Raw genomic sequence first — 20,004 nt, 5'->3', positions numbered from 1 at the left:
CCAGCTTCTGTTTTGTTTCCTTTTTATGGGTTCTAACTTCTAAGGCATATATCATCTGAATGTTATAAGTGTTCTTAACCCATCAGAGAGATACGCAGACACCATAATGTTGGAACCGACCAACCATATAAATCCTTTGAACTATTTTATTTATGAATGGGCAAGTGTAATAGGCCATACCAAAAAATGGTCCATGAGAAAAAGTAAAGTCTCTGAAACGTATAGAGTGAAGGGGTATATGCGTCATTTAGCTAGATATACTGACACGAACTGTGTATAAATAAGTCGAAGTCGCCGAAGCTGACTAGTTGTATAAGAGAGTAACAAGCACGTTCTCTCCGACAAAACAAAGCCGGAAGACTCTCATTCTCAAACCGGAGATGCGAGTTGTCAGAATCTCATGCGTCGGGACACGTCATCTCTCGCCTCCTTCCTCCGTCCGCGGCTGCGACGCCCACTCCGACGACGCCTCTGCCTCCTCCGCCGGTACGCTCTCTCTCTCTCTCTCTGTCACCGTGTTACTCTGTTTTGATATTATTGTTGGAAACTATATTTCCTATAAAAGTGGTAACGCCGAATCAATCAGAATCGTAAAAAATTTTAAACTGTCCATATTTGATCTTTGTTTTTTTATCTTTCCGTAATCCTTATTATACTTTCATAATGTAATATTAGATCCATCCAAATGCAAATTAAAAAAATTTGAGTTACCAAGATAAAGAAATGCAAAAGACTGTTCTCTTCATTTATTTAATCATCACTATGTTGCCTCAATTTTCAATATCCAAATTTAAAATGTTGCAAAACTGTGCTTAAGTGATCCATAAAATGTGCTAACTGGTTGGTTACTGTGTATGTAGCAGAGTAAGGCCGCTATCTAACAGTGTATTTGACCAGCAAAACTCACTAACGTGTGTGATGATGATTAAAGAAGAAACCTATCTATTACTGTATTATTTTGGCTAGATGTGATGTTTTTTGGCATAATTATTAGGTGTCTGGGTTACAAGGAGCATTGGTTTCATTTTGTGTCTGAATCATAATCTAAGATTTTGGGGTCAAGTCCATCGTGGGTCCTTTATGAGTTTGTGAAATAATAATTCGTATCGGTGGTTTGATAGGATTGCACCGGTTTAGTTTAATCGGAACGGGTCTGAGAGATCCGTGAATGATTCAGTCGGTCTGCCACGTGACTCATACAAAAAACTTTCAGTTTTGTAGATCTATATGTTTGTTTGTTTGTTTGTTTGTAGAAAAAGTTTACACTATGTTTGATTTTAATTGTTGGAATTGAGTTTTGTGTTTGGTCCCCTATATGTCTAGATCAGCTTCATGAGCAAGTTTTTTTGACAGTTGTATTGGAATTTGTTATCCTATACAAACAAGTTTATAAACTGGAGTAGAGAGGCAAGTGGTACTCTCACTTCAAATAGTAATCACATTGTCTTTATGTGGCAATGGGGTTCACATAGTTATATCTATTATTGGCTAACTTGTCACCATATGTAGGAAGTGTCCAAACCAGTTTAACCATTCTATACCTGATATTTATAAACCGAAAAATCTGATTCAAAACCAACCAAAAAAAAACCGGATTGAGACAATGAATGTGACTAGCAGCCAAGTTCATGTGCGTGGTGCCCTCCTTTCCCTTATGACTTGACCAAGTGTGTTTTCAATCTTTAATTCCAATGGAAGCTAGCTACTTTTAGTTATATAATAAGTGCTAAGATAGGAGATGCTTTTATGCAATTCTTGAACTAAGTGTGTCTAGGAAAGCTTAATAGTGAACAACAGAGCAGTTTAATGTAGTCTCTCATAGGTGCTAGCTTTTGTGTTCTTCTCAGGTTTTAAATCCTCAGGTGTTCTTGTTTGGTTATACAGGGCTGATCAATGCAGATGCAGATGATGCGAGTTGTAGTAGCACGCCTAGTTGGAGAATCAAGAAAAGCCTTACATGTGTGTGCTTCAACCGTAAGAGAGCGTATGAACGTATCTGTTCTAACTTGACACCATTGCAGGTAAACAAAACTGAAAAAACAATAGCTGCAGTAATAAGGTTGAATGGAAGCATTCAATCTTCTGAGTCTGATTGTTTTTTATTTTTTCATAGGAAGAAAGACTAAAGAGATTGAGGAAGAGAATGAAGAATTACTTTGATGCATCGCGACCAGACCATCAGGATGCACTGAGAGCACTGTGGTCAGCTACGTATCCTGGTGAAAAGCTTCAAGCTTTGATCTCAGACCAATGGAAAAATATGGGATGGCAAGGAAAAGATCCATCCACTGACTTCAGGTTAACCCTCGTTCTCTTGCTCGACTAATAGAATTATAGAACGTGTCAAATAGTGCTTAATTTGGTTTTCTTGCAACCGTTGCTATCAGAGGAGCTGGATTCATATCACTGGAGAATCTTCTATTCTTTGCCAAGACATTCTCGGTAAACTTGAATCCCACGTCACTTTCTACTTTGAGAAATCCATAACCTTCTTTAATGTAATTTTCCATTGGTGTAGACTTCATATCAGCGTCTGTTAAAGAAACAAGGCGGCAAACGAGCCGCTTGGGAATATCCATTCGCTGTAGCTGGTGTCAACATTACCTTTATGATCATGCAAATGCTCGACCTAGAAGCATGTGAGTGTCACTCACTCACTCACTCACCCTTTAATGCCTTACCACCTTAGTTTGTGAAGCAAAACTGGTTTTTATACTTGCAGCAAAGCCTAGGAGTTTTATACGGTTGGTGTTCTTACAAATGCTATCAGGTAAACTATGAAAGCATACCATTATCTATACATCTGGTTATGATCGACCACAGCTCTGGTTTCTTGATTTTCTTGACTTCAAAGTTTTTTGAAAATCCAGAAAACGAATGGGCCTTTGATTTGCTTTACTGTGTGGCCTTTGCTGTAATGGACAAGCAATGGCTGGACAAGAACGCCACCTATATGGAATTCAACGTGAGTTGATCAATGTTTCTGTATAATATATAAAATGTATTACTTGTGATGTGGTGATGACAATGAGAATGGATGGTATTGGTGTAGGATGTGCTAAGGTGTACAAAGAGTCAGTTGGAGAGAGAGCTGATGATGGATGATGTTTTCAGGATCGAGGATATGCCTTCTTTCTCTCTACTGTCTTAGTTTATCAAATCTATATATATACTTTTGTTGTTACTTTAGCTTTAGACAATCTCCACATAAAGAAACCCAACAAAGGTGAAGTTTTATTATAACAACAATATCCAGAGGCAAAATGAGAAAGCAAGTTCAACATAAAAGCCATTGCAAGAAAATTATCCAATAGAAAATGTGACTTTAGATAGGGAGAAGAAGACAACATGATTTATGTTTTTATCAGAAGATAAGAATATGTTGTCACATAGGAATAGATTTGAACCAAATTTGATCAATAGTATCCAATTTCGAGCTCCGCGTTACCTTTTGGAAGTTTCATTAGTTTTTCGACAGCCGCTTCTGTTTCTGGCTTCATCTCTTCAGGAACCGAAGACATCTGGAACGTCATCTTGCGCGTTACAGTCCCTTGCGTAATAAAACGCGAAGCTAATGCAAACTGTTTCTTCGAACCCGTGAAATAAAACACCATCACAGATTCCACGCGGAAATCAGCATTGGGAAACACTTTCTCCTCCCAATTTTTGTCTTGTGTTCCACCAAATGAAGATTCACCTTCTTCCTTGGGAAAATTAGTACCCTATAAACATGCAAAAACATGTTTCAGATTTGATACCTACTAAATCAGACATAAGTGATAAACGTAGAAAAAAAAGACATCAAATCTATCTGAAACTGAAGCATGAAAATGTTCGTACCTTAAATGCTATATAGAGAACTTCCATTACTCCATTCCATTTGACTAAAACATTTCGCAACATCTCAACATGTTTCCAATTCATTACATCCACGGCCACCATCAAAATTTTACCATTCTGAAAAAAGTTAGCATCTCTACTCACCAAGAACTTATCCCCAATATGTTCTGTCTCCTTCAATTCATAAAAAAACAAACATAAACACATGTCATAGAAAATATAAATATCATTTCCATACATATATAATGCAGTTGATGATACTTACCTGAGCTTTGCATAATATATTATACATCATGGATTGTCTTCTCCCCATGTTCAGAGACCCAAACTTTGGAATAAACAAAAGCCTAGGGGCATGGATGACGAAGTCACATTGCCCATCAAAAACGTAGTCAATGGAGAGAATTTCCAGACGAGGTGCAGACACTTCAAAACGATCAACCTTAGAACAAGCCACCTGCAAGAGCTTTAGGTTCTTGTTATGAATCTTCAAGCAAGCCCTTCCGTTAGACCACATGACATGAAGCACTAGCACCTTGAGAGAGGGGCACGATGCAATAACTGTGTTCAGCACATCAACCTTAGTAGAGATTTGGTCCAGTTTGAGGATGATGAGGTTATGACATCGGTTGAAGGCATGTGCGGTTTTTAACTCGTAGTGGCATAGGAAGAGTGCTTCGAGCATTGGGTGCGAGAATGTGTTTTGAGGCAATTGGAGCAGATGGAATCCCCTAGGACGAGCACGAAGGTTTGAAAGTGAGAGAGCTTTGGTATGTTTCTGAAGAGTAAGTAATCGAATCCAAGTCTCGAGCACATCGGTGTGACATTGGTAGAAATCATGTTTGATTATGCAGCTCGCCAGATGACCATTGTGATTGTTTATAACCTTCAAGAAAACAAGATTTTAGTGGTTTTAATAAAACAACTATACACATATACAATTAAGATTTGAATGTAAAGGCTACGTACAGTTATATATCATCACTTGTTAAATTTAATAAAGTGGAATGTATCAATAATATCATGTAGTTAACTACTGTATTCGAATCAGGCAAGAGATTGCATAATTAGATTTTCATTAAATCTTAATATTAATCTTATGATAAAGCGTGAAAACCCGTTGCGAAATTAAAGATAAACCCTCATATACCCATAACCCAAAGATATAAACATGTTTGAACTTTTGTAATAAGAACTTTCTTGTGGTATTTACAAATCAAAAGGCTTATATAAATAAAAAAAAAAAAAAAAAAAAAAAAAAAAAATCATAGAGTATATATATGTTTTGTCTTCTTTTCCATGGATTTATCTGAAATTGTCGTTTGCCTCTAGTTATCTAAGGTTTTGATATTGTATAAATACCTACATACACACGAATTTCTCTACGAATGAAAATGTAATCATCAATTCAACCATTAGTACTAGCTAGCTATGGGCAAACAACAAATACTGAGAAAATGGAGTGAAGTTAAATTACCTTTGTTATCATTTTGGCAAGACGATCAGATTGAACAACAGGATGTTCCATGTTGGTTACGGTAGCTTTTTCCATATCGAAGACAAGGTTCGGAACATCTTTCCATACGTTCTTCCATCGTTGAGACAACACACTTGTCTTGACGACATCTTCTGTGGCCACATCCTTTAGGATCATGACCAACAATTCGTTTGGGAGTTCACTGATCCGGTCCTCCCCCGTATGGTCGAGGATTTGTTTGTCTCTTGCATCCGACGAGAGTGATGATGCGTTGTTCTTGGGTTTGGTCTGTTTGGATGAGCGACGAGACCGGAAACACCTGAGAACTGAGAGAGGAGAGCAACTCATGTTTTACTTGGAGGTTAGAGCAGCTAGTCACTAAGAGAGATGATGATAGGTTTGGTTAAAATTAAGCCATATGTATTAAGAAGAGATGAGAAGGATTACAACGTAAGGAAAATATCTAGGCGAGTAAGGCAAATATCCAAGTGGTAATTTTTATTTGTAATATGAAATGCTATTTTAAGTGGTTTTTTTTTTAATTTAATTTTTGTATTTAATGACTATGACATTTTTATAAAAACAGAAATAAATCTACAGTGGATACATACCTTATTATGTAACAAAATATATCTGCTTTCTAATTCAGAAATATATATATATATATATATATATATATATATATATATATATATGTGTGTGTGTGTGTATAATATGGAAAAAAAAACAAATTATACACGTGAGACTAAAACCCAAATTTTACATATAAAAAATATATAGTTATTTTTGATTTTTACTTGGTTTAAGACGTAATTAGGCTAATCTAAACCGGGCAGTAACAAAAAAAAAATTTCTTATTCGTCAGAAAGTCCAATGGAGCTGGATTCTTTTTTTTCTTAGCTAACTTGTAATTTGTAAATTAATATCATTAATATGAATAGTCAGGTCTTACACATACAGTACTGTTGTGATATAGTGACACCAATTCAGTCTCAACTCAATCTCAGATTCTCAATTCATGAATAAATAACAAATTATAGAACATATATAACAACGAGTTCGCCGCCGTGCAAGAATACAATTAATTTGTGTGTGGGAAAGTTCTCTCACAAACGTAATATATTTCACTACAATGTCAAAAACAAAAAAAAACAAAAAAGCTAAGAGAAGATTTTAACAAAAAAAAAAAAAAGCTAAGAGAAGAACAATAAGAAAAACAAAAGAAGATAAAGCAAAACCTTAAGGAACTTCTTCTTTACTTAGATGATCTTCTTCTATCTCTTTTTTGTTTGTCTACGGTTCAACTCTCCCGTCTGTACGTACGTGTATTACCATTGAGACACCCCTGAAACCTAATTACAGGATAGGGCTCACCAAGCTTTCTTTATTATGGAATAAAATATGCTTTTTGATCAAACCAAAGCAAGAAATATGTGTACAAAAAATATGGCAAAAAAAAAAAAGAAGTATACATGTCAGATTAAACCAATTTTTTAAATTGCAAATTAAAATATATTTATTTTGTTAATATGATTTTTACTTGGTTTAATTAATTATGCTAAACCCAATAAATACATGGGCTGGACTATAAGTTTTTTTTTTGTTTCTTATTTATTTATTAAACAGACAACCCTTTATAATAATTCTCCAAACAAGATTTCCTTTATATTGTTTTTGCCATTGTTGTTTTGCTTAGCTGGATTCATATCTCTTGAATAATATAGATTTAAAGAAATATATATATATATATATATATATATAATTATATATATATATATAATTATATCCAAATAAAGATTAGAAAGGGACAAGAAAATCATAAGAAAGTTTTAAGAAAATCATAAGAAAGTTTTAAGAGAATCATAAGAAAGTTTTAAAAGAAAATCATAACAGATTTTGTCACACAGGACTTATTAATTAGAGAGATATTAATTAATCCAACTATATTCGAACCAAATTTCATCAAAAGCTTCTAATAAGAAGACTCTCGTTACCCTTTGGTAGTTTCATCAGTTTGGCGACTGCGGCTTCCTTATCTAACATATCCGCTGCAGGAACTGCTTCTGTACCTAACTTCTTGTTTGCTGGAACCAAAGACGTCATGATGCTCATCTTCTTGGTTACGGTTCCTTGCGTTATGAAACGCGAAGCTAATGCAAATTGAGCTTTATTCCATGGGCAGAAATTATACAACCACACAGATTCCACTCGGAACTCAGCATTTGGAAACACTTTGCCCTCCTCCCACATCTTATTCTGTGTGGAAGATTCACCTTCTTCCTTGGAAAGATAGTCACCCTATACATATAGACAAGAACATAAACATAAGATTGTGTCGGAACTAATAGACACTAATTACACAAAAGTGATCATCATTAGAAAATGGATCAAAACTATGTAACTAGAAATTATAGCGTAACGTACCAGAAATAATATATGGAGCTCTATCAGTGTTCGATCCCATGCACTTAGTAGCTGTCTTAGCAGCTCAACTTCTTTCGAATTCGTTACATCCACGAACACCACCAAAGTTCTAATCCGCTTCAAATAGTTAGCAGCTCTACTCACCACGAACTCATGCCCAATGCTTTCTTTCTCCTTTAATATACAAAACATTAACATGTCAAACAACTTTTAACTAAAATATAATAAATTTTCTTGTACGTATACCTTAGCTTGATTTGAAATGTTGTAGTGCATGTTGAATCTCTTGAAGTCTATTTCACCATTATTGAGCAAAAATTTTGGGGAGTTGGTGGCGACGGTAGACTCAACACCAAGACGAAGACAGTAACTCGAGAAAATACGTAGACGAGGAGCAGACACCTCAATGCAATCAACATAGTTGGAAGACACATGCAAGAGCTTAAGCTTCTTGTTGTCAATCTTCAAGCAAGCATTTCTGTTGAGCCACATGACATCATCTAGCACCAGGACCTTGAGAGAAGGGCACGATGCAAGAACTTGGTTGAACACATCAACCTCGGCATCGATTGTCTCAAGTTTGAGAATCTTGAGATTGTGGCAGTTGTTGAAGGCTTCGGCAGTTTTGAAATCGTATCGATATAGGAACAGTATCTCGAGTTTTGGATGGGAGAACATGTCTTGGGACAACAGAAGCTGATTGCTTCTCGTACTGTCACCATGGCAGTTTGAAAGTGAGAGAGCTTTTGTTTCTTTCTCCTGAACAAGTAACTGAATCCATGTTTTGAGCACATTGTTAGGGTCTTTACACAGCTGGGCGTAATGATTGATTGAGCAGGCCTCTAGATGACCATCGTGATTGTTTATAACCTTCAAGGAAAAAAAAAAAGCTACATTAGTGACTTAAATACGTACAATGTTAGTTGTCAATAAAAACCAATTATTTAGTCATAACTTCTGCTAACTATGGGTTTATCAACTGTTAAATTCAATAAACTGAAAGATTTTCATTAACTATCAATAATGCATTTACACTTTCAAATATATGGATTTTGAAAATAAATCAAAGCAACAATTTCGTTATTATTGTGAGAACTTAAGATAAACCATATAAGCACATAACCAGAGAGATCAAACATATATGAACTGTGGTGTATTTGATTTCAAATTGGTCCGTGTAACGCAATATGTAACGCAATCAATAAATTCAACCATCATCTATGAGTTCTAGTTTAAAGAACAACGAGATAGATTGTGAAAAACAAAACATTTCCAGGTAGATTAAGAACTCTTATAAAGAGAGCGTACTAAAAGATTAGAGAAAAACCTTTGTAACAGCTTCCTCATCCAGAGGTTCATCCTTGGTCAAATCAACAAGCATATCCAAGTGGATGTAAGGTACTTGCTTCCATAGACTCTTCCAACGTTTACTCAGCACACCAGTCTTGATGGCATCTTCTGTGGTCAGAGTGGATAGGATCTTGACCAACACATCGTCTGGGAGATTGTTGATCTGGTCGGCATCGATATGGATCCGTTTGCCTCTTGCATCCGACGATAGTGATGCATTCATGGGTTTGGGTGGATGAGGAAGTACTTGAGAGGACTCGAGCAGTGAGAGAGGGAAAAGACTCATTTTTGACTTGTGTGTGTATACGAAAAAGAGAGGTGGAGAGGTTATATATTTTTTTATCTTGTTTGATTTATGAAGAGATTGGAAAGATTTATATAGAGACAACAAATATATCTTGGTGATGTTTGGTCGGAATACCCTAATTATAGTGTTTTTTTATTAAGAAAATAAATTATTTTGTTTTGACTATGACACTTAATAAACATGGAAACAAATTAGTAATTATTGTATTGCTTATGACATACAAGGTAAAATATATATGTTTACTATTCAAAGTAAAAGAAAATAAATTATATATAGATATCAACTATTTAATTACAAAAATAACTTTTCTTTAATTTTTTGTTTGATAGCCAATATTTGTTATTTATATAAATTCACCCAAAAAAAAGAAAAAAAAAAGAAACCATTATTTGCCTTAATATTTATTGTCTATTTTTATCTTTTAAGATATTTTTCCATTTCACTAGATATTTTAGTACGATCATATATTAGTAATTTAATATTAACATATATATATATATATATAATATAAACCAATCAACAAATTAATTAGAAATAAACTAATCATTTCTTTATATCATTATTCTCTATTGTAACAAGTTTCGAAGCTTTCTAACTATATTATTATGTGGATTGAGTTGTCAAAAAAGTGACTGTGGACTTTATCATATAAAACTAAGTTACTGTTTAATACCAGATAATAATAATAAGTTTCTGTAAGTTTCAAATTATTAAGTTCACATAAATAAATAAAAAATGTCATTTTCTAATAAGTTTAATTATACAACACATATTTTTCATGCTCATAATATTTATCAAGATGTTGCGAGTTGTAGTAGCACGCCTGGTTGGAGAATCAAGAAAAGCCTAACATGTGTATATGTGCTTTCACCGTAAGAGAGCATAGAAACGTATCTGGTCTAACTTGACACCATCGCTGCCGTAATTGGTTTAATGGAAGCATTCAATTTTCCGAGTCTGAAGAAAGACTAAAGAGACTGAGGAAGAGAATGAAGAATTACGTTTATGCATCGCGACTCGATCATCGGGATGCACTAAGAGCACTGTGCATTATAAAAAGATTCACTCACTGGTTTCTAGAATATTTTCTTGCTGGACGAATAGAATTATAGAATATTTTGGATTCTAATAATATCTATATATGAACCTCTTTGTCTAGAAACTTTTGTTTTTGAATAAAATATCACATCAGATCAACAACAACAACGTCAACTGATGAAATCCTATATCCAAAGAAAATGATTTTTACATAAAGAAATTTACAAACTAACGTCTGTTTTAATCAACAAAAATAACCAAAAGCGAAAGTACAAAACAATGTTACACTCACTGAACCACATCGAGAAAAAGAAGATAATAATGTGCAAATTTGTATGGCATTTAGAAGGAGAAAAATGTGTTTTAAATTGTTCTTGATACATTGGTTGCATATTAGAATTGAAATATTTTGAAGTATATATAACAAAAATTGATGATAAAAAATGAACCAATATATAGCATTAAAAAATAATGCATAAATGATATGAATTGTTCTTGACGTTATAAATAGATAGGCATTAAATTCGAGTAAATTAGAAAGAAAGTATTTGACTTCGTATCCATAAAAGTATTTGTCATGGAAAGAAAAGTATCCATGAAAATTGAGAACTCTTTTTTCTGGTGATTGTGTGAACTTGTAGGGGTTGGTTTGTTTTAGTCGATTTTTTTGTTGATGTTTCGTGGCATGTATGAAGATTTTTCAGTTTGTGGAGTTTTTGTGTTGTGCTTTGTGGCAAGTGAAGTTTTTATGTTTGTTTTCCGTTGTATATATGTATGAAGTTTTGTAATTGTGTTTCGTTGTATGTATGAAGTTTTCAGTTTGTTAGCTTTTGTGTGAAGTTTCTGTGTTTCGTGGCATGTATGAAGTTTGTTCAGTTTGTGGAGTTTTTGTGTTGTGCTTTGTGGCAAGTGAAGTTTTTGTGTTTGTGTTTCGTTGTATGTATGAAGTTTTTGTGTTTGTGTTTCGTCGTATGTATGAAGTTTTCAGTTTGTTAGCTTTCGTGTGAAGTTTATGTGTTTCGTGGCATGTATGAAGTTTTTTTCAGTTTGTGGAGTTTTTGTGTAGTGTTTTGTGGCAAGTGAAATTTTTGTGTTTCGTGGCACGTATGAAGTTTTTTAGTTTGTGGAGTTTTTGTGTTGTGTTTTGTGGCATGTGAAGTTTTTTGTTTGTTAGCTTCAAGTACGTTCGTGTGAGTTTGTGTTTTTTATGTTTGTGTTAACTAACTTCTTACTTTGATACGAGAGACCGATATATTTTACCACTTGACTCTTCCTTCATTTTTCTGGACTACGGATTGTGTTTACGACCTGTATAACTCAAAGACCAGTAAATATGCATGAAGCAAAGAGAATTATCAAATACGAGAGCAAATAAAGAGAAAAATTAATTCACTCTTTGTGAAAAAGAGACAAGAGGAAGGAACAACTTACCTTGTTCTGAAAGTGTTGTTGAAGAGACAAGATGTACAAGGAACAACTTACTTCACTCTTCCATTTGAGCTAGTGTAGTAGGCCTTGGATATCTTTTGATATTCTTTTCAATCTGTGAAAAAATGTACACGACCAGTTAGATTCTAGGCTTCGTAGCGAGGAATAGAACAAGTTAGCTCTACATGATACCTACCGTTTCTAGTCCACTAACTCTCAAGCTCTCAGAATTCATCCTTCACATGTTTCTCGCATACCTACTGATTTGAACCTGGAAAAAGATTCATAGAAGCATAAATATATGAACTCATTACAAACATAAGTAATAATCGCTTGAACCTGATGAGCATTTTAGGTTACTCACCATCATTGATGTGCTTGCAAGTTTCAGTAGATGTATAACATCCACAAAGTCGCTTACTCCACCCAGCTATTTTTTCATCCAACGAAAAAGATCTTTACGTCCTTCTGCTCTCATTTTCCCATCTGTTAAGGCAATTATAATTTAAGGAATCTGCATTAACATAATAAAAAAGGACATGCCTAAGATTACTAATTGCCATTTTATCTACCAACCTTGAAATAAATAATTAAACAATAGAGAATTGTAGAAGAATATATTACTTCATACCAATTCCAGTTGGTTGGATACGTTTAATAACCTCTTCCAGAAATTGGTTTACAGCTCACATTGAATCCAAACGCATCTACAAAAGTAGAAAAGACTCAGTTTCAGTTTTAAAGCTTATTATAAAATTCAAAAAGTATTGTAGGTTTAGACAACAATGAAGATTCCAATTTGTAAAGCACTTTCTAATTGGGAGTTTCAAAGCCCTTCAAAAGATAGGCATAATCTTGCTACTAGTATCTTCTCTAAGTGTTTCTTTGAAGCTAAAGTCCCCTAATGAACAGAATATAAGTACAGTAAGAGAAAAGGAAATCTGAAAATTATGACCATTCACACAAATACTATACCTCATACATGTTTTTCCTCATATTCAGCGTCAAGTGCACTTAGTAGTACATGCTTAAGAAACCCTTTTAACATCTGCAAACACAAGTAAATCAGCTCAACTCGATTATTAATATGATTTCTGACAAACACAAGTTAGATAAAGTAGATGCAGCTTAAAGAAGATCTTAGCAACCTTAGCAAACAAACTTGTGTAAAGCACCCAACATTTTGACTGTAGCAATTCTAGTGGCAGCTGTACTAGATTGGAGCAGAAGATCATTACAAGAATCTATCAAATCATGCCAAATGGACAGAGAAAGCTCTTTGTCAAAATAAAAATAACTTAGATACTACAGTTAAGAAAAGCAGGGAAGTGAGAGGCCTAGAATATCTAAGTAGAAGAAATCTTTAAAACCTCAAGTTTTGAAAGTGAGACACCAAAGTCATCAACAACAGAACCCATCCATAACAAGCCTTCACTAAGAAACTTGGGATTCTTGTGCTCTTTCATGTTTTTGTAAAGCTACAAACAAAAGCCATGAATCATCATTGTGATTAAATTAAGATAAAAATCATACAAAACTTACTGAACCAGTACATACCCTCTCGAAAAAAATCGAGAACTAATGTTTCGTAGAAAGCAGTAGGACACTTCATAGCAGAGGCTCAAGTCTTTATATCTGCAATTCCATAACTTGTGTCTGCAAATTAATACAAAACCTCAGGCAAGTGAGCAAGAACTTGCATATTTAATAGATAAGCTGTTACTGCCACCTACACAATAAAGGGTGAGGTGAGAAGTCAATGAAATAGAAGGAAAGTGAATAATTACCACACTTCATCCATGTATTTCCATACATAGATGACCCTTACTATGCTTTCCTAAGTGAGAACCAATATGAATGTGACAGAAAACAAGAATACAAGTATCCATGTATGTATGTATGAATGCATGAATGCATGAATGTATGAATGCATGTATGAATGTATGAATGCATGTATGAATGTATGAATGCATGTATGAATGTATGAATGCATGAATACATGTATGTATGAATGAATGAATGTATGAATGCATGAATGTATGAATGCATGAATGCATGTATGTATGAATGAATGAATGTATATGTACGTGTCAACAATCTTCAACTGATTGTCAACAATTTTAGACTATGGAATTGGCTGCAGCATAAGAAACATGACAGAACATGCAAAGTATAAAGATAAGAATCAAAAGACGAAGCAGAAAAATGATTAAAGACGATATATTTGGAAAAAACTAAGATCCGTACATTAACATACCTCTGAGTCGCTTCCTTAATTAGTGGTACTTTAAGGTTAATTTGTGATTCTGAAACTGGTAACTATGAAGAACCATAACACACTAATACACCATCAAGCAACTAAATAATTAGCACAAAAGAAGAAAAAAACAAACACATATATAGTTCAACAAAGGATCTAATTTGTAGGAAAACTCACCACTTTAATTCTTCATCAAGAGCAAACTTGACCAAGTTCGTATCATACTCTATTAGACAAATCATCTTCTCCTCAATGAGCTTCCCATGTAGTTCCACGCCAACCTATATTAAAATTATACAAGCTTCGTTATCAGCTAATCAAAAATTCTTGTAAACACAAGAAATTACGAAAAATACACAGATAATCCTGAAAATAATATTGAAAATCAAACTTATTGTATCCACTACATACAAATGTCTCTTTCTTCAAGAAACGAAGACTTAAACGATATGAACTGTAACATGGAAAAGAAAGTAACCAGAAGAATCAGATCAGAAACAGAGTGATGGATGAACAAATCTAACCTAGAAACAGAGGAGCACGAAACCATCTTTGATTTACCAGCCACCACCACGTTCATGGTGAAGATCATGAATCGAAATACCTTTTATCTTCCTGTCGAAACCAAACCAAACAAATCACCGATTGGGATAAATTAAATAACAACAATAATAATTGAATCAAGTAACAGAGAAACACAATTCGTAAACAAATCAATCGATGGAACCCAAAATGTTTAATAATTAAATCAATTAACGAAGAAACAAAATTCGTAATCGGATCAATCGATGGAACCCAAAATGTTCAATAATTGAATCAAGAAACAGAGAAACAAAATTTATAATCTGATCAATCGATGAAACCCTAAATGTGAAAATCGAATCAAATAACACAGAAACACAATTTGTACGATAGGAACCCTAAATGTTTTATAATCGAATCAAGTAACAGAGAAATCAAACTCGTAAATAGATCAATCTTCAGAATCAAAATGATCGGAATCCTAAATCCGGGAGTATGATTTCTCGTGTAACTAACCTTAGAATCGATAACCTTAGCAAACACCTTCTAGTGTTTGATCGCCGGAAAGATAAAAGCACCTTATGCTTCCGATTTGCTTCACACGACCGTTCGAAACCTTCTACTCAATTTCTATAGACAATTTGTGAAAAAGAGAATTCTAGGGTTTCAGAGAAATGAGAGAGATAGTGAGAGAGATTTGCTTCACACGACCTTTTGTTTCGTTATATTGAGGATTCAAATTTTGAAAATGTCATAAATCCCTCTCGAAACAAAATGAACCGTTACAAATTTACATTTAAATTCCAACCTGTACGCGTCATAATTGTATGATGATCAAAAGACGAAAACAACGATTTAATTTTTTTAATGTACCCCTAACTACAAATTAAATTTCAAAATAACCCTCGAGAGATACCGGTTTAAGCTGGTTTATCTGGTTTTATCATAAATTTGGTTTCGTAAAGTGATCAATTGTTTTACTCTAACCTGTGTTACTCGAGTTTGTTTTTTCCTTTATTTTTTTTTTCTTTGTGTTGCTCGAGTTTAATTAGGTTTTACTTGGGACATACGAATTATATTTATGAGTGATATATGTGTGGTTCTATAACGTAATGGACAAAACATATAATTTACTAAATGATGCTTCCTCATATGATAGAACAACACGCGTTGGTTAGAGCAACTAGCTCGGTACTTAATTTAGGACTTGATGGACCTGTAACTAAAACCACACTGCTGAAGACTATATTAGATTCGTTAAGCTTTCTTTATGTGGTACGTTCAATTGTGAGTAACTTACTAACAGTAGCCAGACAACACCTGAATATATACTTTGATGATTAGATGCTTCCCTAAGATCAAGATAGTGATGATCACATGCTTCTCTAAGATCAAAATCCCAAGTAATCATCTTTTGATAACACGGTCATGGACTTATCATAGTTAACTTGGCAATCTAAACTAGCAACCAAATTGATCTCTAGTAACAATAACCATATTTGTTTGAACCCCACTGAGGAGTAAGAATTTAAGCAGATGGACTAATGATGGACTAATGTTGCTCTGCCTTAGAGATTTAAATATGTGATCTCTTGTTTCAAAAGTTTGATTTTTATACAGATCAGTGAGCTGTCGTCAAACTAGACAAAACCAGACTTTACTAGTTTGTTCTTGCTAGGCTAATTTACTAGTTAGAAAAAATTCGATAGTATAAGGTTTGGGAATTTGGATAGTGTCAAGTAGAAAGTTAATGTTACTTTTCTTTTATCTTTGTGGTTAAAATTAATTTAAACCGAATAATTAAGATCAGATTCGTAGCAAGATACAGAAAAATTCAAATAGATCAGATCGATACAAGAGAAAAAGGATACTGAAAACAGTATCTTTCTCAATTATCAAGCATGTAAAGCCCTAAGATTGATTTTTTTCTATTGAAACTTAAAAGCATTCAAATTTAGTCAACATAAAAGCTAGCCACTGAAAGAAAATTGTATTTTGTTTTTTCACTTAAACTTAAAACCATTCAAAAATAACCAACAGAAAATGTAACTTTAGAGAAGGGGTGAAGAAGACAGCATTATTTATGTTTTTATCAGAATGATATGATTTTGTCACACATGACTAGCATCAAACCAAATTTCATCAATAGTATCCAATTTCGAGCTCCTCGTTACCTTTTGGAAGTTTCATTAGTTTGGCAACAGCCGCTTCTGTTTCTGGCTTCATCTCTTCTGGAACCGAAGACGTCTCGAACATCATCTTGTTCTTTACGGTCCCTTGCGTTATGAAACGCGAAGCTAATGCAAATTGTTTCCTAGAACCATTGAAATTAACCATATACACAGTTTCCACGCTGAAATCAGCACTAGGAAACACTTTTTCCTCCCACTTTGTCACTTGTGTTCCACCATTCGAAGATTCACCTTCTTCCTTTGCAACATTCTTATCATATACATATATAAACATGTTTCAGATTTAGTACCAACTAATCAGACAAAAGTGATAAACGTAGAGAAAAAAAACATAAAATGTTCGTACCTTGAATATTATACAGAGCCATCCCGTTAGTTCATTCCTTGCGACTAAAACACTTCGCAACATCTCAACTTGTTCCCAATTCATTACATCCACAGCCACCGTCAAATATTTAACATTCTGAACAAAGTTAGCATCTCTACTCACCAAGAACTTATCCCCAAGATTGTCTATCTCCTTCAATTCATATAAAACAAACATAAGCACATGTCAAATAATATATAAATATCATTTATATATACATATATAATGCAGTTGATGATACTTACCTCAGCTTTACATGATATGTTATACATCATGGATTCTCTTCTCCCGATGTTCAGAGACCCATAATTTGGAATAAACCAAAGCCTCGGGGCATGGATGACGAAGTTACAATTCCCATCAAAATCGTAGTCAAAGGAGAAAATTTCCAGAAGAGGTGCAAAGACTTCAAAACGAAAAACATTAGAGCATGCCAAATGCAAGAGCCTAAGGTTCTTGTTACGAATCTTCAAGAAATCCCTACTGTAGGATAACTTGACATGAAGCACTAGCACCTTGAGAGAGGGGCACGATGCAATAACTGTGTTTAACACATCAAACTTTGCAGAGATTTGGTCCAGTTTGAGGATAATGAGGTTATGACATCGGTTGAAGGCATGTGCGGTTTTTAACTCGTAGTGGCATAGGAAGAGTGCTTCGAGCATTGGATGCGAGAATGTGTTCGGGGACAATTGGAGCAGATTGAGTCCCCTAGGACGAGCACGAAGGTTTGAAAGTGAGAGAGCTTTGGTATGTTTCTGAAGAGTAAGTAGTCGAATCCAAGTCTCGAGCACATCGTTGTGACATTGGTAGAAATCATGTTTGATTATGCACCCCTCCAGACGACCATTGTGATTGCTTATAACCTTCAAGAAAACAAAGATTATAATGGTTTTAATAAAACAACTATACACATATATAACCATATAAGTTGACAATACACATATACAATTAGCATTTGAATGTAAAGGCTATAGTTATATATCATCACTTGTTAAATTTAATAAAGTGAAATGTATCAATAATATCATGTAGTTAACTACTGTATTTGAATCAGGCAAGAGATCTTGTATTATTAGATTTTCCATTCAATCTTAAAATCTTATGATAAAGCATCTATAATATATGCTTGTACTAAAAAAAAGATTGAAAAATCATTGTTATTTGTTAAAACCATGTAATCATCAATCCAACCATCACTCCATCAGTACTAGCTAGCTACAGCCAAACAACAATAGAGTGAAATTACCTGTGCTATCTTTTTGGCAACACGAGCAGATCGAAGAACCGGATGTTCCATGTTGGTTACGGTAGCTTTTCCCATATCGAAGACAAGGTTCGGAACATCTTTCCATACGTTCTTCCATCGTTGAGACAACACACTTGTCTTGACAGCATCTTCTGTGGCCACATCCTTTAGGATCATGACCAACAATTCGTCTGGGAGTTCACTGATCCGGTCCTCCTTCGTACCGTCGAGGATTTGTTTGTCTCTTGCATCCGACGAGAGTGATTCGTCTGGGAGTTGACTGATCCGGTCTTCCTCCGTACCGTCGAGGATTTGTTTGTCTCTTGCATCCGACGAGAGTGATTCGTCTGGGAGTTGACTGATCCGGTCCTCCTCCGTACCGTCGAGGATTTGTTTGTCTCTTGCATCCGACGAGAGTGATGATGCGTTATTCATGGGTTTGGTCTGTTTGGATGAGCGACGAGTCCGAAAACACCTGAGAACTGAGAGAGGAGAGTAACTCATGTTTTACTTACGAGTTACACCAAGAGAGCTAGATGATGATAGGTTTGGTCAAAATTATGACATATGTACCAAGAGATAAGGAGGATTACATGTAACCAAAAAAATCTGGGTGGTGTTTTATTTTTATGGTAATTAAACCCTATGTGAAGTGGGATTTTTTTTTTTATCTTATCTTTTTAATTAATTTATTAACTATCACATTTGTATAAAACAGAAATAAAAAAATAAAAAAATAACACATTCCTTATTATTAACAAAATATGCTTTCTGTTCAAAAGGAAAGAAAAGAAATATATTAGAGAATATGGAAAGAAAAAAACAAATTAGACAGGTCAGACTAAGACAACTTTTAATTGCAATATAATTGTTTTTTTAATTGTGATTTAAACTTAGATTAAGATGTAATTAGGCTAAACTCTAAAATTGTAAACCCAAAACAACGCAAGGGCCGGGCTTTAACAAAAAAAAAAATCTGATTCATCAGAGAAAATCCAATGGAGCTGGATTCATATGATATCACTTGGAGAATATCTTCTATAATCAAACAGAAGAGCTGTATATAAATCACTTACTACTTTTAGAGATTCATATAATTGTATTCAATCTCAATCTCAACTAGGATTTATCCCGTGGTACACCACGGGTCCATAATTTAATATATTTGCTTGATTTATTATTTTTATAGTTGGTTTATATACTATAGTTTTATACGTTTTTATATTATTTTAATTTTATATAATTTTATGAATTTGTATAATAAGTAGACTCATAGATATATGTGGTCAGTCCGCGATACACTTCACAAAAAAAAAAAAAAACTTGCAGTACACCACAGGATGATTTGTTGTAAATAAAAATTTATATTTTAACTTAACCCGTAAAACTTTTTTAATATACACAACCCGTAAGAAACATATAATCATATTTATATAAACTCAAAACCGTTCATTCATATTTATTTATAATATTAATATATTTGAAATATTTTGAGTTAAAATATTAATAATATTTTAAATTTTTGTCGAGTTTAAATATTTTTTATATTT

At 34.0% G+C, this 20,004-nt stretch overlaps 4 protein-coding genes and 1 long non-coding RNA gene across 12 annotated transcripts; 1 reads left to right on the top strand and 4 right to left on the bottom strand.

Moving 5' to 3' along the window:
• The first annotated feature begins 228 nt into the window (after window positions 1–228).
• On the top strand, window positions 229–3,288 carry LOC17895292 (ELMO domain-containing protein A). Its single transcript, XM_006302581.2, has 8 exons — window positions 229–486; window positions 1,885–2,021; window positions 2,114–2,298; window positions 2,388–2,442; window positions 2,519–2,639; window positions 2,723–2,770; window positions 2,871–2,965; window positions 3,053–3,288. The coding sequence occupies exons 1-8, from the start codon at window positions 381–383 to the stop codon at window positions 3,149–3,151; spliced, it is 846 nt and encodes a 281-aa protein (XP_006302643.1). The 5' UTR covers window positions 229–380; the 3' UTR covers window positions 3,152–3,288.
• A 16-nt stretch (window positions 3,289–3,304) lies between these two features.
• LOC17896164 (putative F-box protein At1g67390) lies at window positions 3,305–5,665 on the bottom strand. Its single transcript, XM_006301928.2, has 4 exons — window positions 5,318–5,665; window positions 4,106–4,726; window positions 3,841–4,014; window positions 3,305–3,722 (listed from the first exon to the last, which is right to left on the bottom strand). Exons 1-4 carry the CDS (start codon window positions 5,663–5,665, stop codon window positions 3,417–3,419), a joined length of 1,449 nt encoding a protein of 482 aa, XP_006301990.1. The 3' UTR covers window positions 3,305–3,416.
• A 1,486-nt stretch (window positions 5,666–7,151) lies between these two features.
• Window positions 7,152–9,377, bottom strand: LOC17895972 (putative F-box protein At1g67390). The gene is made up of 4 exons (XM_023788204.1): window positions 9,069–9,377; window positions 7,988–8,611; window positions 7,742–7,915; window positions 7,152–7,615 (listed from the first exon to the last, which is right to left on the bottom strand). Exons 1-4 carry the CDS (start codon window positions 9,375–9,377, stop codon window positions 7,280–7,282), a joined length of 1,443 nt encoding a protein of 480 aa, XP_023643972.1. The 3' UTR covers window positions 7,152–7,279.
• A 2,255-nt stretch (window positions 9,378–11,632) lies between these two features.
• LOC17894386 lies at window positions 11,633–14,735 on the bottom strand. 8 transcript variants are annotated; one of them, XR_002835099.1, is made up of 10 exons: window positions 14,649–14,735; window positions 14,122–14,405; window positions 13,422–13,520; window positions 13,235–13,342; window positions 13,013–13,108; window positions 12,840–12,912; window positions 12,496–12,571; window positions 12,229–12,350; window positions 12,061–12,135; window positions 11,633–11,979 (listed from the first exon to the last, which is right to left on the bottom strand). It is a non-coding gene; the product is annotated as an uncharacterized LOC17894386 (long non-coding RNA). The 8 variants fall into 8 exon arrangements; XR_002835100.1 differs by having other exon boundaries at window positions 13,013–13,342; window positions 14,122–14,203; window positions 14,302–14,405; XR_002835102.1 differs by having other exon boundaries at window positions 12,229–12,378; window positions 13,013–13,342.
• Window positions 14,736–16,634: 1,899 nt separating this feature from the next.
• LOC17895805 (putative F-box protein At1g67390) lies at window positions 16,635–18,992 on the bottom strand. Its single transcript, XM_006301010.2, has 4 exons — window positions 18,455–18,992; window positions 17,451–18,071; window positions 17,185–17,358; window positions 16,635–17,088 (listed from the first exon to the last, which is right to left on the bottom strand). Exons 1-4 carry the CDS (start codon window positions 18,956–18,958, stop codon window positions 16,789–16,791), a joined length of 1,599 nt encoding a protein of 532 aa, XP_006301072.1. The 5' UTR covers window positions 18,959–18,992; the 3' UTR covers window positions 16,635–16,788.
• Window positions 18,993–20,004: the final 1,012 nt, after the last annotated feature.

Source organism: Capsella rubella, unplaced genomic scaffold (genome assembly GCF_000375325.1).
Source record: "Capsella rubella cultivar Monte Gargano unplaced genomic scaffold, Caprub1_0 scaffold_2, whole genome shotgun sequence".
NCBI classification, from domain to species: Eukaryota; Viridiplantae; Streptophyta; class Magnoliopsida; order Brassicales; family Brassicaceae; genus Capsella; species Capsella rubella.
This window is presented reverse-complemented; position numbering and strand designations above follow the sequence as displayed.

Excerpts from the sequence above, each read along its gene's own strand:
- LOC17895292 (XM_006302581.2), top strand. The coding sequence starts at position 381 with ATGCGAGTTGTCAGAATCTCATGCGTCGGGACACGTCATCTCTCGCCT. Across the intron at positions 487-1,884 it reads CGCCTCTGCCTCCTCCGCCG|GGCTGATCAATGCAGATGCA; the intron begins GTACGCTCTCTC and ends TTGGTTATACAG. Across the intron at positions 2,443-2,518 it reads TCTTTGCCAAGACATTCTCG|ACTTCATATCAGCGTCTGTT; the intron begins GTAAACTTGAAT and ends CCATTGGTGTAG.
- LOC17896164 (XM_006301928.2), bottom strand. The coding sequence starts at position 5,665 with ATGAGTTGCTCTCCTCTCTCAGTTCTCAGGTGTTTCCGGTCTCGTCGC. Across the intron at positions 4,727-5,317 it reads TTGCCAAAATGATAACAAAG|GTTATAAACAATCACAATGG; the intron begins GTAATTTAACTT and ends GTTTTCTTGAAG. Across the intron at positions 3,723-3,840 it reads TTCTCTATATAGCATTTAAG|GGTACTAATTTTCCCAAGGA; the intron begins GTACGAACATTT and ends GCATGTTTATAG.
- LOC17895805 (XM_006301010.2), bottom strand. The coding sequence starts at position 18,958 with ATGAGTTACTCTCCTCTCTCAGTTCTCAGGTGTTTTCGGACTCGTCGC. Across the intron at positions 17,359-17,450 it reads ACATATCATGTAAAGCTGAG|GAGATAGACAATCTTGGGGA; the intron begins GTAAGTATCATC and ends TATGAATTGAAG. Across the intron at positions 17,089-17,184 it reads GGCTCTGTATAATATTCAAG|AATGTTGCAAAGGAAGAAGG; the intron begins GTACGAACATTT and ends GTATATGATAAG.
- LOC17895972 (XM_023788204.1), bottom strand. The coding sequence starts at position 9,377 with ATGAGTCTTTTCCCTCTCTCACTGCTCGAGTCCTCTCAAGTACTTCCT. Across the intron at positions 8,612-9,068 it reads ATGAGGAAGCTGTTACAAAG|GTTATAAACAATCACGATGG; the intron begins GTTTTTCTCTAA and ends TTTTCCTTGAAG. Across the intron at positions 7,916-7,987 it reads ACATTTCAAATCAAGCTAAG|GAGAAAGAAAGCATTGGGCA; the intron begins GTATACGTACAA and ends TGTATATTAAAG.